General features: G+C 35.0%; 1 protein-coding gene across 2 annotated transcripts in view; it reads right to left on the bottom strand.

The window, feature by feature from the left end:
- Window positions 1-838: 838 nt before the first annotated feature.
- LOC119601684 (protein Skeletor, isoforms B/C) overlaps window positions 839-15,596 on the bottom strand; it is a 51,998-nt gene continuing 37,240 nt past the window's right edge. Inside the window, exons 4-13 of one of the 2 annotated variants that reach the window (XM_037952809.1) lie at window positions 11,326-11,437; window positions 4,803-5,021; window positions 4,519-4,719; window positions 3,732-3,752; window positions 3,128-3,452; window positions 2,843-3,057; window positions 2,507-2,778; window positions 2,311-2,441; window positions 1,163-1,326; window positions 839-1,079 (exon numbers count right to left, since the gene is read on the bottom strand). In XM_037952809.1, coding sequence (XP_037808737.1) covers window positions 909-1,079; window positions 1,163-1,326; window positions 2,311-2,441; window positions 2,507-2,778; window positions 2,843-3,057; window positions 3,128-3,452; window positions 3,732-3,752; window positions 4,519-4,719; window positions 4,803-5,021; window positions 11,326-11,437 — 1,831 coding nt within the window. In that variant the 3' untranslated portion in view covers window positions 839-908. The remainder of the gene's footprint in view (window positions 1,080-1,162; window positions 1,327-2,310; window positions 2,442-2,506; window positions 2,779-2,842; window positions 3,058-3,127; window positions 3,453-3,731; window positions 3,753-4,518; window positions 4,720-4,802; window positions 5,022-11,325; window positions 11,438-15,596) is intronic. The other variant, XM_037952810.1, reaches the window with a different exon arrangement.

The following is a 15,596-nucleotide window of genomic DNA, read 5'->3' as shown; positions in this document are numbered from 1 at the left end:
TCTTTAAGCCCTCGAATACAAAATCTAAATAGAGAATTACCCTTAAAGCGATCGTATGCAAAACTGCCTTTCTGAATATTCGTGAATATTCCAGGAATTTGTTTTCTTATTTATTGTTTTTGAAGGTTATATGTGTATTTAATAATGATTCGTTTATATTCTGCCTTCGATCGCCTTTTAATTGCAATTCCAAAACTAATTGTGCCTTTCTTAATATTTTTTATTCTTTAATTATTATCATTATTACTTCATTTTTTTGATTTGATTTTTTTTGTATCAGAATAAAACTGATCTTATAATTATTGTCAAGATATGTTTTTTCTAGATGATATTTAGCCTGGTTGTTTTAAATTTTTTAGTTGGTTATTCGTTTTATAACTTTTTAACAAAATAAACAATAATTTAAAAGAGTTTTTCTTTAAATAAAATTTAATTAATTAATAATTAATAAAATGATATGCTGTGTAAATTTTATTTGATATTTATTTTCAAAATATGTATGGTTGTTGTTGTATTTTTTTTGTAATTTCTATTTTGTTTTTAAATTTCCAAAATTTTAAAGTTCAATTAAATTTCTGTTCCTAAAAATCTAATAATTGATGCGAGTTTCTTTTGTTTTGTTATTATTCAATACATTTTAGTATAGTTTTCTTTAAATTCTGTTTAAATTTTGCATAGATTTTTGTTTATTAGCTTCAGATTTATATTAAATACAATTAATATTAATTATGTATTTTTTTATTAAAACAATTATCTATCTAATTTTTCTATATTGGCTTTCTTTACTCTTCTTCTTGTGTTTTTTTAGAAAAACTCTCTTAAATTATTATTATATTTACTGTTGTTTTTTTTCTAAAGGATTTTTAACTTAAATTTTAAAAAGTTTTTTATTGATATTTTAATTACTATCAGGCAATAAATTGTAATTGTGTAAAAGTCTTTCTTACAACCAGGCTAAAGATTATTGTCAATAGACAGGGCATTATTGTATAGGTAACGGAAGAATGATGTACAGCAGCCGCTGATTCTCTATTATTAATAACATTGATCTTCCAACCCAAGTGATTATGGGTAAAACACTATTTTTGTTTTAATAAATTTAAGGAATCGGTTATTAGTTTCGTTAAGCTATTAAAATCTGTTAAAGTTCTTGTAAACTTACCTGATAGTACAGCACATCGGGAGCATCCATGGGTACCGTCCAATTGAGATAACCCGGCTCACCATTTTCGCATTCTAAATTAAGTGTTTTCATATATTCTTCGAATGTTTCAATTTCTGCTGAACGATCTATAGTTTTGTGTGTCCATTCACAATAGCGACCAGCTGGAAGAGGGATATAAAACCATTCACGATTAGTTGTTATGATTTCAGATCTATGTTTCTAGGTTTAATATTAAAAAAAGATCTAAAAAGTATCAATTGAAGTACGAAAAAGTACCAAAAAGTTTACTTTTATAAATTTTCATTCCAAAAAGTATTATTTGAATGTCGAAAAAGTATCAGAACATCCCTTTTATAAATTTTAATTCAATCAGTATGCTGCGTGTTTAATTTTGTGTTCTTTTAGGTTCAATATTATAATAGATTCAAAAAGTACCTGTTGAAGAACAAAAAGTACCAACAAATTTACTCTTAAAGATTTTAATTCCATCAAGATATACATACATAAGTATGTATGTCTATTATTATAGAATATAACAAAAAATTCAAATATGTACCTTTTGAAGAATGAAAAAGTACCACTAAGTTCTCTTTTATAAGTTCTCATTTACTTCGGGCTCTATATGCTTAATTTTGTTATTCATTATTATAGAAAGTTTAAAAAGTACCTTTTGTAGAACTGAAAAGTACCAAAAAATCTCATTTTACAGTTTCTCATTTACTTCGACTTTATAGAAAATTCTAAAAGTACATTTTAAAGAATGAAAATGTACCAAAATTATCCCTTTGATATGTTATCATTTACTCCATGTTCTACTTGCTTAATTTTATGTTTCTAAACTTCGTTCTCCAAAAACTTACAAACTACCTCGGGACCCCCTATTCTTTCGTCCGGAGAAACAACATTTTGGCCATCGCATTGTGATAAATCAGATAGGAAATAATACTCAGCAGGGAATACTCGTTAAGTGGTATCAAAGAAAGCCACCACTACATCTGATTAAGACATTTGGGCCCTACCAATGGTCCCTCATAAACCAAAGCCATATACTGATCTTCAGTTTAATAGTATAGAAAATTTAAAAAGTACCTTTTGAAGTACAAAAAATCTCTATAAAACTTATAAATTTTCTATTAAAAACTTACCAGCAGTAGGTATAGGACTGCCATCTTCATCGTATTCAACGCCAGCGTATGCTTTTTGTTTAGTCAATTCCAAACCAGTCTTTTGGCCAATGCCTCCCTCAGGGGAGTCAGTAATATAAAATGGATGGTATCTAAATGGAAATCGAAATAAAACGATTTAAAATTGAAAATAATTCTCTTGCAATTTTATACACACCTGGCAGGTTGGCTGGGATTATCACCACCTTCCACAAAGAATTCATAAGTTTTACCACGTTCTACGGTGATTTCGGGTATCAGCAAATCGTTAATATACCAAGCAATACCCCAAGAGGGTTCACCAGTAATGGGTGTGTAACCTCGCTTGCCACCGGTAGGACCAATTCTAGCTGTAAATGTGTATTCATTATCGATTTTACGTGTAGGCCAAGCAGCAGGGCCACTTTCATCCTTAACACTGTATAATGAAGTTTTGCAGGTATTGTCATTCTATATAAAAAAAGAAGAAATCGGGTTAATAAATTTTTTTGGTAAAATATTACAAATATATTACCCTTGAGGAGAAGTTAATTTTGATATCATCAACATTATGATCGCTGGGGGTATGGGAATGAGCATTGGCCTCTTTGCGACTATTCAAAGGACCAATGGCCGCTATAACAGATACCTCACGATCTGTGGGAATGGGAGCATCATAAATGGCTTCATTGGTTTGCAAAAGACGTTTATATCTAATAGTGGTAACACCATTCTTACGATCGCCACTTACTTTTTAAGGAAAACATATTAGAAAATAGTTATTTTAAAGAAATTTCGAATATTACTGCAAAAAACTTACAAACTACCACATCATTACGGGCCCCTATTCTTTCGTCGGGACAAGCACCATTTTGGCCGTCGCATTGTGATAAATCTGATAGGAAATAATCTTCAGCACGGAATACTCTAGCAGTGGTATCATAGAAAGCCACCACTACATCTGATTGAGACATTTGGGCCCTACCATTCGCCCCCGATAAACCAAAGGCCATATATTGATCTTCATTAATGCGACCATACAGATCAATTTGTATGTACTCTCCCTGTAATTCCCATTTGACTTGTAGTTTATTGGGCAATAATTCCCGACAATTGGAGTATGAAGGACGTGGTGTAGTAGTAGTCTAAAAAGTAAAATTTTAATATGAATAATTAATTAAGATTTCTTGGGGTCTAAGGAAAAAAGGGGTTTTTGTGTTTGTAATAATGAGCTCTATTAGTTTGATTTTGATATGTTTGTGTTGTTGTTAAGCTATTGATCATAGAATAAATGACGTGAAGAGAAGCTTATTTAGAGATAACACTTTTGATACTACATATGGCAACAACTGTCAGTTGTATGTTTGACAGTTGCTGATCTTCAACTTCCAGTCATTTATTCTATGCTATTTACTAGTACTTACAGGAGAATACCACCATGGAGGCTAATGAGTTTTTATATTTGTTGGTGATAAAAGATAAAAATACATAATGTTTGGTTACGAAATGCAAAAAATGTCCATGATTTTGTTAGAGAGAAAATTATAAATATAATATTATACAAATACATATGTATTTTAGGATAAAGGTTTTTAGTAAATATTGGTTAATGTTAGACAAACTAAAGCAAAAACTAAAAAAGGTACTAAATTTTTAGAACACCTCATGTTTTGGAGAAATGCTGGCGGTTTTGGTTTTTAATTAGATTCACAAATTATTGGATTGAAATTAATATACTAAAACAGTTCATGAAAGTTCATGTAAAGGCATATCTAATGGTATATACAACTATTATAGGTTTAGGATTAGGAAATTCTGTAAATCTGACCAGTACCGTATCGAACTAATTACATAGACCTACAAATTCTTAAAAAAAATTCTTAAATAATGGATATGAGTATACTTTTCTGGTTTGGGTTGCTCTGAATCCGAATCTGTAATTTGAATTTTTCCACGACATCCGATTTTCTCGTCATAGATAGGATATCTGCACGAAAGCTTGAAAATAATGGTTTAAACACTATTATATATGGTACCTTCTTAGAGATATCTTTTCTTATCTCAAACATTTAGAAAAGTATACTCAGGGTTAAAAATTTGTTGGCCAGTATTATTCTAAATATAACCAATAACAGCGAGTTATTCTCATAAGGTGTTCTACTAAATTCTGATTTCTCTTTTTTTTCTAATTCCAAAAAACAATTTACTTACGGTAATCTTAGTTTGTCCCAAAGCTGGAGGTACATCCAAATCTTTAGGTATGAAAACATGACCGAAATTATGTCTATACTCAACACACCAAACCGAAAGCCAATCAATATCGTAAACGGTCAAAGAACCGGGTAATTGAATTTCAATATCCTCACCCTGATAACCACGCAGAGGTTCTAAGGAACCAATTTCATTGGGTACCTAAGAAATATTAAAAATTCATTTCGTTTCTCAACAGAAATCTTAGCAAGATTTATGTTATTTCTTTTTTTCCTATATATTACCTTAATACCCATAATATTTGGCTCGGTACCATTGCCCACCCAAAAGTAAGCATCTGGTCCGGCACCATCGTAGTGTAGATTTGGTATATAAAATGTTTTGGCATCTAAGACACTGATATTGCTTGATCGTAAACCGTGAGCTAAACGTTTGAATTCTGGTAAAACGCGTGGTTTGGGTACATCTAAGCCCGGTGGGATGAAAACTTCACCAAAATCAACCTGTGAAAAGAGAGAAAGAATATTTGTTAAGGTTAAAGAAGTTTTTAAAAGATGATGTTATAAAAGATGTTTGTGCAAATACTTTTTGTTTATATATTTGTATTTGCTCATTAAATTTGCTGCAAAAAGAAAGATTTTTAATTGAAACAAATAATAAATGTTTGTGTGTATAAGAAAAATTAAATTGGAGTTTATATTTCTGTTTATCTAGGTATATAGTGTTAAAAAAGTATTTTATAGTATTAATTTTTAAATATGTATGTATGTATATAAATTCTTAAGTAAATACACCATTTCCAATTAAAATATACTTTTTAAGATTATAACAAATTTATTCTAATTTCAATCCGTAGACTTGTTAAAAGACTAATTAATAGATTAGTCCACAGACTTACCAATAGATTCATTAATAGACAAGTCAATAGTCTAGTCCATAGACTAGTCAAGAGACAATCCATATTCTAGTCAATAAACTAGTACACAGACTAGTCTATTGACTAGTTTATAAATTACAGTAGTAATTAATCGAGAGTCTAGTTCATAGAATAATTAAGAGTCCACAGACTAACCAATTAATAGATAATACAGTTGACTATCCTATAGACTAGTACATAGACTTGAGAATAAAGTAGTTTATAGATTTGTATTTAAATTATTACAGAGAATAGTTTGATTGATTGATTAAGTTGGCACTAAGCACTCTGATCCAAGTTAAGATCTTTTGTGCAGTCCACCATTGGAGATTAAGTCCATGAATGAATCCTAATTTTCTAGACGTTGAAAGATTGAATATTTCATTAGGCGAAAGAAAAGCGCCTACCATAATACCCATTCTGAGAGTCCATAGTGGCTAACAGTCACAAAGTACATGTTCAGAGGATTCATCATGCATTTCGTAGAATAGGTTATATTGTTACAAAGAATGTGCTTTTGGTTTCAAAGTCCACAGTGTCCGGTATAAAGTCCCCCTAGTAATATTAGGTCACTCTCTGTAAAACATGCTTGATCAGCATGTTCCTGCTACCAAGTTTGGTTTGTCCATTGGTCCCTTTTCGGTATAAGAACCTCAAAGGATCTGTGTAGTGTCAAAACTGTTGAACCACAGTCAGGAATCCATATATGTATATGTATAAGTCATAAATGTATTTATAATACTCATGTGTCTCACTAAATTACTAGCTTTTAAACCGGTTATTTCTGGTAGGCGAAGAGCAGATTTGCGTGCCTCATCCTTTATGATAACCTGTAGCCGTGGAATGTGCAGAATAGCACCAAGAGCATAAGTGGGACAACTTCTCATGGCCCCCGTTATGGAGACACAATAGACAGATAATAGTTAGACCATTGACAAGTCAATAGACTAATCTGTCAATAATCTTACTGTCAATAGTCTAGAGTCTAGACTCTAGACTTACTATTTTAAAAACTGCACAAAAATTTTAATTTTAACCGCGTGCAATCGCAAATGGTGTAAAATATATAAATATACATATGTATGTACAAGTGTAGGTATATGAATAAACATAACCATAAGAGTATAAGTATTTTTATGTTTGTATATAAATACATTTTATATTTATAAAATATATTTATGTACGAAACTTTAACTACGATTATATACACATAAATATAAACTCGCACGATTCTATTTGTATTGAATAAACTTGAATGGATTCAAGGAGACAAAAATTTCAACCAAAAAACAAAGTGCGCGCGCAATTTTGGGGGATTTAACATAAAAAAGGAACATAACTCCTAAATAATTCTACATATATAAAAACACACACACGCAAAGCTTATGCTTTTATGCTAACAAGAAAAAGGAAACAGTTTTTTTTTAGTAAAAGCTTTTAAAACTTGTGTATGTATTGGTTTGTGGTATTTAAATTTTCACCATTTAGCTAATGGTGAAATAGAACTTACTCTCTTTCTCTCTTAAAAAACCAACATTCTATGCATTTGAGAGCAAAGGAATTTTCATTTCCGTGTATCAATGTGTGTGTTGTTAATAGTATTTATTTTTCTTATATGTATAGATATTTTTATACATAAACAAATAAATAAGTATTTGTAGATTTATATACCAAGTATTTGTATATATATGTATGTGTGTATGTGTATTTATATAGTATATACTCTTTGAGTACTTATTGTGGAGTAGCACTTGTATTAATCAAAAATGTCTGCCGTAAATTTTATTATTACTACAACGTTGTTGTTTATAAGGAGGACGATGACTACGACGCCATCTTTAAAATATTTATTTGGCCAATTCTCCTTTCTGCCTTACTAATACCTAACTACAGCCATACAAACATACATACATACTCTTTTTGTCTAATTAAACGTAAATAATTTTATGCAGATTTTTCTTTTTCTATTTGCATTTTTTGCTTCTTTTAGTTATTGTTTGTTGCCATTTTGCCTGTGTGTATGAATAAATATTCTCTTAAACATTGTTGGTTTTTAAATAAAGTAAAAAAAAAAAATAAAAATAAATAAAACTGTAGAAAACAAAAGGATTTAAGTATGACTATTAAATGTCGTTGTTTTTGTTGCTGCTTCTGCTGCTATAAAATCTGATCTGACTATTTTTGCTTTGTTGATTTCTGTTTATTTACTTTGTTGGGTTTTATATATATTTAAAAAAAAATAAATGTTTCTTGTTTTAAGAGTAAAAAAAAATTGTGGTTTTTCGTTATTTTTTGTTTTACGAATATTTAGTGTGAAATACATAAGTATGTATTTATTTTGTAATACATATTTTAAGGACAAAGTTTGTGTTTGGGCGCGGTTGCACAATTTTTTCCTTTTTTTGCATTATTAAATAAGTATTTTGTTCCCATTCTATGGAAAGTTTTTGTTGAGTAGATGCGTTCTTTTTTGTTGTTGTTTTAATACCAGAAAGCCAAATATATAATTTAAATGAAAATAATTATTAAAGTTTGTTTAAAATTTATGAGATGAAATTTGTGATAACATTAACTTTGTAGGGAAATGTGTTAAAAATACGTTTAACCAAAATTATTTTATGGAAAAATGGACTTTTAAAAGAAATAGTTTTCATAATAGAGGCTTCAAATCAAATGATAACTTCATCATAGGGATTAGTAATAGTTTATAATTCTTCTTTTGAAAATAAAACACTCATACGCCACCAACGCAAGTTTGTAAAACTGTTTAATGAAATTGTTTTTAGAGTTTCATTATAAACTATTATTATGAATACTGAATACAAAAAGTTGGAGAGAGAAAAAGTACCAATAAAGGCGTAAAATGTTAAATTTGTTCAAACTCATTGAACTTTTTTATGTATGTATGTATGTATGTATGTATGTATGTATGTATGTATGTATGTATGTATGTAGTATGTCTGTATGTAGGTATGTAGGGAGGGAGGGAGGTAGGGAGGTAGGGAGGGAGTAGGAGGGAGGGGAGGGAGGGAGGGAGGTAGGGATGGATGGAGGGAGGGAGGTAGGGGTGGAGGGAGGGATGGATGAAGGTAGGGATGGAGGGAGGGAGGGAGGGAGGGGGGAGGGAGAGGAGGGAGGGAGGGAGGGAGGGAGGGAGGGAGGGAGGGAGAGGGAGGGAGGGAGGGAGGGAGAGGGAGGGAGGGAGGGAGGAGGGAGGGAGGGAGGGAGGGATGGAGGGAGGGAGGGAGGGAGGGAGGGAGGGAGGGAGGGGGGAGGGAGGGAGGGAGGGAGGGAGGGAGGGAGGGAGGAGGGAGGAGGGAGGGAGGGAGGGAGGGAGGGAGGGAGGAGGGAGGGAGGGAGGGAGGGAGGGAGGGAGGGAGGGAGGGAGGAGGGAGGGAGGGGGAGGGAGGGAGGGAGGGAGGGAGGAGGGAGGGAGGGAGGAGGGAGGGAGGGAGGGAGGGAGGGAGGGAGGGAGGGAGGAGGAGCGAGCGAGAGGCCGAGCGAGCGAGCGAGCGAGAGAGCGGCGAGCGAGCGAGCGCGAGCGAGCGAGCGAGCGAGCGAGCGAGCGAGCGAGCGAGCGAGCGAGCGAGCGAGCGAGCGAGCGAGCGAGCGAGCGAGCGAGCGAGCAGCGAGCGAGCTAGCGAGCGAGCGAGGAGCGAGCGGAGCGAGCGAGGAGGGCGAGCGAGCGAGCGAGCGAGCGAGCGAGCGAGCGAGCGAGCGAGAGCGAGGGAGCGAGCGAGCGAGGCGAGCGAGCGAGCGAGCGAGCGAGAGCGAGCGAGCGAGCGAGCGAGCGAGCGAGCGAGCGAGCGAGCGAGCGAGCGAGCAGGAGCGAGCGAGCGAGCGAGCGCGAGAGCGAGCGAGCGAGCGAGCGAGCGAGCGAGCGAGCGAGCGAGAGGAGCGGAGCGAGCGAGCGAGCGAGGCGAGAGAGCGAGCGAGCGAGAGAGGAGCGAGCGAGCGAGAGAGCGAGAGCGAGCAGGAGAGAGAGAGAGAGAGAGAGCGAGAGAGAGCGAGCGAGAGAGCGAGCGAGAGCGAGAGAGAGCGAGAGAGAGCGAGAGAGAGAGAGAGCGAGCGAGCGAGGAGAGAGCGAGCGAGCGAGCGAGCGAGCGAGCGAGCGAGCGAGCGAGCGAGCGAGCGAGCGAGCGAGCGAGCGAGCGAGCGAGCGAGCGAGCTGAGCGAGCGAGCGAGCGAGCGAGGCGAGCGAGCGAGCGAGCGAGCGAGCGAGCGAGCGAGCGAGCGAGCGAGCGAGCGAGGCGAGCGAGCGAGCGAGCGAGCGAGCGAGCGAGCGAGCGAGCGAGCGAGCGAGCGAGCGAGCGAGCGAGCGAGCGAGCGAGCGAGCGAGCGAGCGAGCGAGCGAGCGAGCGAGCGAGCGAGCTAGCGAGCGAGCTAGCGAGCGAGCGAGGAGCGAGCGAGCGAGCGAGCGAGCGAGCGAGCGAGCGAGCGAGCGAGCGAGCGAGCGAGCGAGCGAGCGAGCGAGCGAGCGAGCGAGCGAGCGAGCGAGCGAGCGAGGAGCGAGCGAGGAGCGAGCGAGCGAGCGAGCGAGCGAGCGAGCGAGCGAGCGAGCGAGCGAGCGAGCGAGCGAGCGAGCGAGCGAGCGAGCGATGCGAGCGAGCGAGCGAGCGAGCGAGAGAGCGAGCTAGCGAGCGAGCGAGCGAGCGAGCGAGCGAGCGAGCGAGCGAGCGAGCGAGCGAGCGAGCGAGCGAGCGAGCGAGCGAGCGAGCAGCTAGCGAGCGAGCGAGCGAGCGAGCGATGGAGCGAGCGAGCGTAGCGAGCGAGCGAGCGAGCGAGCGAGCGAGCGAGCGTATCTATTCTATCTACTATCCTATCTATCGATTATCATCTACCAGTCTAATCTATCTATCGTATCTATCTATCTATCTATCTATCTATCTATCTATCGATATCTATCTATCTATCTATATCTATCTATCTATCTATCTATCTATCTATCTATCTATCTATATCTATCTATCTATCTATCTATCTAATCTATCTATCTATCTATCTATTTATTAAATTTGCCAATCACTCCGTTTACACCACGCAGATGGAATGACCCAGTCACTCAGTCATTAGTATGATAGAAACAACTTCCGACACTCTAGGTAAACGGGTGGGTAAGGTCCGCAATCAATCCAACTCATTTACAACGCTTAGTCCCACAGTCACTTCTTTTTGGGGTATCTGCTGTCTCAGCAACAGCACCGAACTTATAATAGACTTTACCGTACATCAGTCTTTTAACCGGCATTGCCTTTCCGTGATTTGGGTTTAATCCGCCGACACCACGTGTACCGTGAAGGGACCTCTCCAATAACATGGACAAGACAAAGTTCCTGTGGTTCACTAGTTCGACCCCTTGTCAAATCATTCTAAGGAAAGGCCTTTTATCAGAAACAAAAATATTTCCTTAACACCTTATTGGCAGACGATCGTAGTAAGTACTTAACTATATCCCTATTTCTAAGCAAGCTGGTAACTACTTGCCTCGAATGTCTTTACCTTGTCAAATGACTTAAAAAGCTTTTAAGACACTAAATGGTCTATTTTAAAAGAAAAGAAACCCAATTTTTAATTCGGATACGAACATTTTAAATTAAAATCTAATGGAAAAACTTTAAAAAATAAATTTTAACATTTAAATACTAGCAGTTACAATTTTTCTACCCCATTTAATCAAGAAATATTTAATTTTCTTTAAGTATTTAAAAGAAACCAAAAAAATAATACAGATTTTCAAACAAAGTTTTTCCTTTTTTATTTAATATTTAAATAAAACTGCACTAACAACAGAGCTAACTACCACAACATAATGTAGAACGAATATACGAAAAAGATACAAATGATAATAAAGAAATAATGAAAGAAAACCACAACAATGATATTTAACTTACCGTGAAACGTCTACACCATACTGAGAGCCATCTTATATCCTTAATCCTTTTTCCCATAGGCAGACGCAGTATGATGTCCGTATTATTGTGAGCCTTTAATATGGGGGGATCGCTGTAAAATACAAAAAAGTTATTGCAAATGTTAGAAGAGATTTGATTTAAAGTAAAAGTTTTTCGAAATTTATGTTTTATTTATGCAAACATTTAAGAAATTAATTGTTTTTTTTTTTTTTGTTTGCTTTTCGTTAATTGTAATTTATGGCATTAAATAAAATTAATTGTAATTAGTGAGAGTTTTAACAAGGAAAAGTTTTCATATTTGCATTTTTAGCACATAAAGGGTGAATGTAATTAAAAAGTCAGTTACTTAATGAAATTTTGCAAATTTTTTTAAGATTACAAAATTTCTAAACTACATAACCTTTTTTAATTAATTTAAGTTTTTTTAAAATTGTTCTTATATTCAAATATTGGTCAGTGTTAAAAAAATACTTTCATTTATACCATGTTTTTGATTCTAATACTCGTACATTTTAATCTCAAGAGATTCCTCTAGAGATTTTAAAATGAAAATAATATTTACAATAGATGAATGATGGAATTGTACGAGTTGAAAAGAAGCATAACAAAAAAAAAAAAAAAAAAAACACCACATTATGGCAAATAATTGAAATTAATATGAAAAACCAATTCAAGGCATTTTGATATGTATAATGATGTTATTCATAATGATACTAGAAGTAGTTGGTGGTGGTAAAAAAGGTACTCGTATATTATAAACGAGAAACTTTCATTAAATTGACATAAAACATCATTTGTAGACATCAACATTGTTAAAGATTTTTTATTATTATTATTATTTCGTTTTGCAATTATATTTAAGAAAAAAAATCCCAAAACTTGTACAACCCTCAAAACAAAACGACCATAAACATGGATGATTAAACAACTTTGTAGACTGATAGACAGTTGGAGTGAAGGACGGACAAACATTATTTGCTGGTTTTGGTACTACATACTGGCAACCTGAAAAATCAACATGTTTGTTGATTTAAGTGAATGAATGATTTAATATCAATCATTGTTCAAACGAATGGCCCAAAGGCAAAGTGTTAAGAGGTGTTTCGAAAATTTGAAATTTTTGTATTAAATTTGTTTAATATATGTGTGCGAGTTAGTGTGAGCCTTCTTATACATAAATGTATCATTAAAGTAAATTTACCCTTGAAATGTCTATATTTACCTAAATGATATGAATGATACAAAATAAGTACTTAATATTAGAAATAATACTTTATTTATTGTATGAAGTTAAGAAGTTAGTTCGGAAGGTCACTTTTTTAGTTTCACCAATTCTAGTCTATAGTCTAGTCTATAGTCTAGTCTATAATCTAGTCTATAGTCTAGTCTATAGTCTAGTCTATAGTCTAGTCTATAGTCTAGTCTATAGTCTAGTCTATAGTCTAGTCTATAGTCTAGTCTATAGTCTAGTCTATAGTCTAGTCTATAGTCTAGTCTATAGTCTAGTCTATAGTCTAGTCTATAGTCTAGTCTATAGTCTAGTCTATAGTCTAGTCTATAGTCTAGTCTATAGTCTAGTCTATAGTCTATAATCTAGTCTATAGTCTAGTCTATAGTCTAGTATAGTCTAGTCTATAGTCTAGTCTATAGTCTAGTCTATAGTCTAGTCTATAGTCTAGTCTATAGTCTAGTCTATAGTCTAGTCTATAGTCTAGTCTATAGTCTAGTCTATAGTCTAGTCTATAGTCTAGTCTATAGTCTAGTCTATAGTCTAGTCTATAGTCTAGTCTATAGTCTAGTCTATAGTCTAGTCTATAGTCTAGTCTATAGTCTAGTCTATAGTATAGTCTATAGTCTAGTCTATAGTCTAGTCTATAGTCTAGTCTATAGTCTAGTCTATAGTCTAGTCTATAGTCTAGTCTATAGTCTAGTCTATAGTCTAGTCTATAGTCTAGTCTATAGTCTAGTCTATAGTCTAGTCTATAGTCTAGTCTATAGTCTAGTCTATAGTCTAGTCTATAGTCTAGTCTATAGTCTAGTCTATAGTCTAGTCTATAGTCTAGTCTATAGTCTAGTCTATAGTCTAGTCTATAGTCTAGTCTATAGTCTAGTCTATAGTCTAGTCTATAGTCTAGTCTATAGTCTAGTCTATAGTCTAGTCTATAGTCTAGTCTATAGTCTAGTCTATAGTCTAGTCTATAGTCTAGTCTATAGTCTAGTCTATAGTCTAGTCTATAGTCTAGTCTATAGTCTAGTCTATAGTCTAGTCTATAGTCTAGTCTATAGTCTAGTCTATAGTCTAGTCTATAGTCTAGTCTATAGTCTAGTCTATAGTCTAGTCTATAGTCTAGTCTATAGTCTAGTCTATAGTCTAGTCTATAGTCTAGTCTAGTCTATAGTCTAGTCTATAGTCTAGTATAGTCTAGTCTATAGTCTAGTCTAAGTCTAGTCTATAGTCTAGTCTATAGTCTAGTCTAGTCTAGTCTATAGTCTAGTCTATAGTCTAGTCTATAGTCTAGTCTATAGTCTAGTCTATAGTCTAGTCTATAGTCTGTCTATAGTCTAGTCTATAGTCTAGGTCTATAGTCTAGTCTATAGTCTAGTCTATAGTTAGTCTATAGTCTAGTCTATAGTCTAGTCTATAGTCTAGTCTATAGTCTAGTCTATAGTCTGTCTATAGTCTAGTCTATAGTCTAGTATATAGTCTAGTCTATAGTCTAGTCTATAGTCTAGTCTATAGTCTAGTCTATAGTCTAGTCTATAGTCTAGTCATAGTCTAGTCTATAGTCTAGTCTATAGTCTAGTCTATAGTCTAGTCTAGTAGTCTCGGTCTATAGTCTAGTCTATAGTCTAGTCTATAGTCTAGTCTATAGTCTAGTCTATAGTCTAGTCTATAGTCTAGTCTAAGTCTAGTCTATAGTCTAGTCTATATTAGTCTATAGTCTAGTCTATAGTCTAGTCTATAGTCTAGTCTCTAGTCTAGTCTACTAGTCTAGTCTATAGTCTAGTCTATAGTCTAGTCTATAGTCTAGTCTATAGTCTAGTCTATAGTCTAGTCTATAGTCTAGTCTATAGTCTAGTCTATAGTCTAGTCTATAGTCTAGTCTATAGTCTAGTCTATAGTCTAGTCTATAGTCTAGTCTATAGTCTAGTCTATAGTCTAGTCTATAGTCTAGTCTATAGTCTAGTCTATAGTCTAGTCTATAGTCTAGTCTATAGTCTAGTCTATAGTCTAGTCTATAGTCTAGTCTATAGTCTAGTCTATAGTCTAGTCTATAGTCTAGTCTATAGTCTAGTCTATAGTCTAGTCTATAGTCTAGTCTATAGTCTAGTCTATAGTCTAGTCTATAGTCTAGTCTATAGTCTAGTCTATAGTCTAGTCTATAGTCTAGTCTATAGTCTAGTCTATAGTCTAGTCTATAGTCTAGTCTATAGTCTAGTCTATAGTCTAGTCTATAGTCTAGTCTATAGTCTAGTCTATAGTCTAGTCTATAGTCTAGTCTATAGTCTAGTCTATAGTCTAGTCTATAGTCTAGTCTATAGTCTAGTCTATAGTCTAGTCTATAGTCTAGTCTATAGTCTAGTCTATAGTCTAGTCTATAGTCTAGTCTATAGTCTAGTCTATAGTCTAGTCTAGTTAGTCTAGTCTAGTCTATAGTCTAGTCTATAGTCTAATAATTTACCAAGTATAACTTCTTGACCATTGTAAATTTTGGATAGATCCGATCAAAAAAACCCCAATAAAAAGTGATGCGTGGCCAAATCTTCTGAAATACGATTTTCGCATATTCCGGATTGTTACAGAATCCATTCATTGTCAGAATTGGATTTGAAAATAAAATTGTTTTAATAGAACTCAACGATTCCATATTTTGTCTGAATTGTTCCAATAACACTACATTTGTATAAACATTGATAGTCTTCCAGCCGATATAGTATCGAATAATTGAGTGAGTGAGCGAGTATATGTAAACAAATAATAGTTGTCACTTTTGTCAATTGAGTCCTTTGGGAGGAAATTTGCAAAGTTTTGCAAAAGATTTGTTTACTTTGCTAGGCACAAACACACATACATAGATTCACACTAATACAAACGTGTGTAAATAAAGGAGAAACATCAATACTATTAGATTTTTCTTTATTTATTTGTGTTTTTCAGCTTTTTGTTGTTGCTATTGCTGTTTCTTATTTGATATTGAAAGGAAAAATAATGAAAATAGAAAAATTTATCATTTGTAGTGTAGAAATTG

The sequence above is a fragment of the Lucilia sericata genome, unplaced genomic scaffold (genome assembly GCF_015586225.1).
Source record: "Lucilia sericata isolate MDLA Ls3-8-SP2 unplaced genomic scaffold, ASM1558622v1 Contig000185F_arrow, whole genome shotgun sequence".
NCBI lineage: Eukaryota > Metazoa > Arthropoda > Insecta > Diptera > Calliphoridae > Lucilia > Lucilia sericata.
Note: the sequence above shows the minus strand (reverse complement) of the source record. Positions and strands in the feature narration are given on the sequence as shown.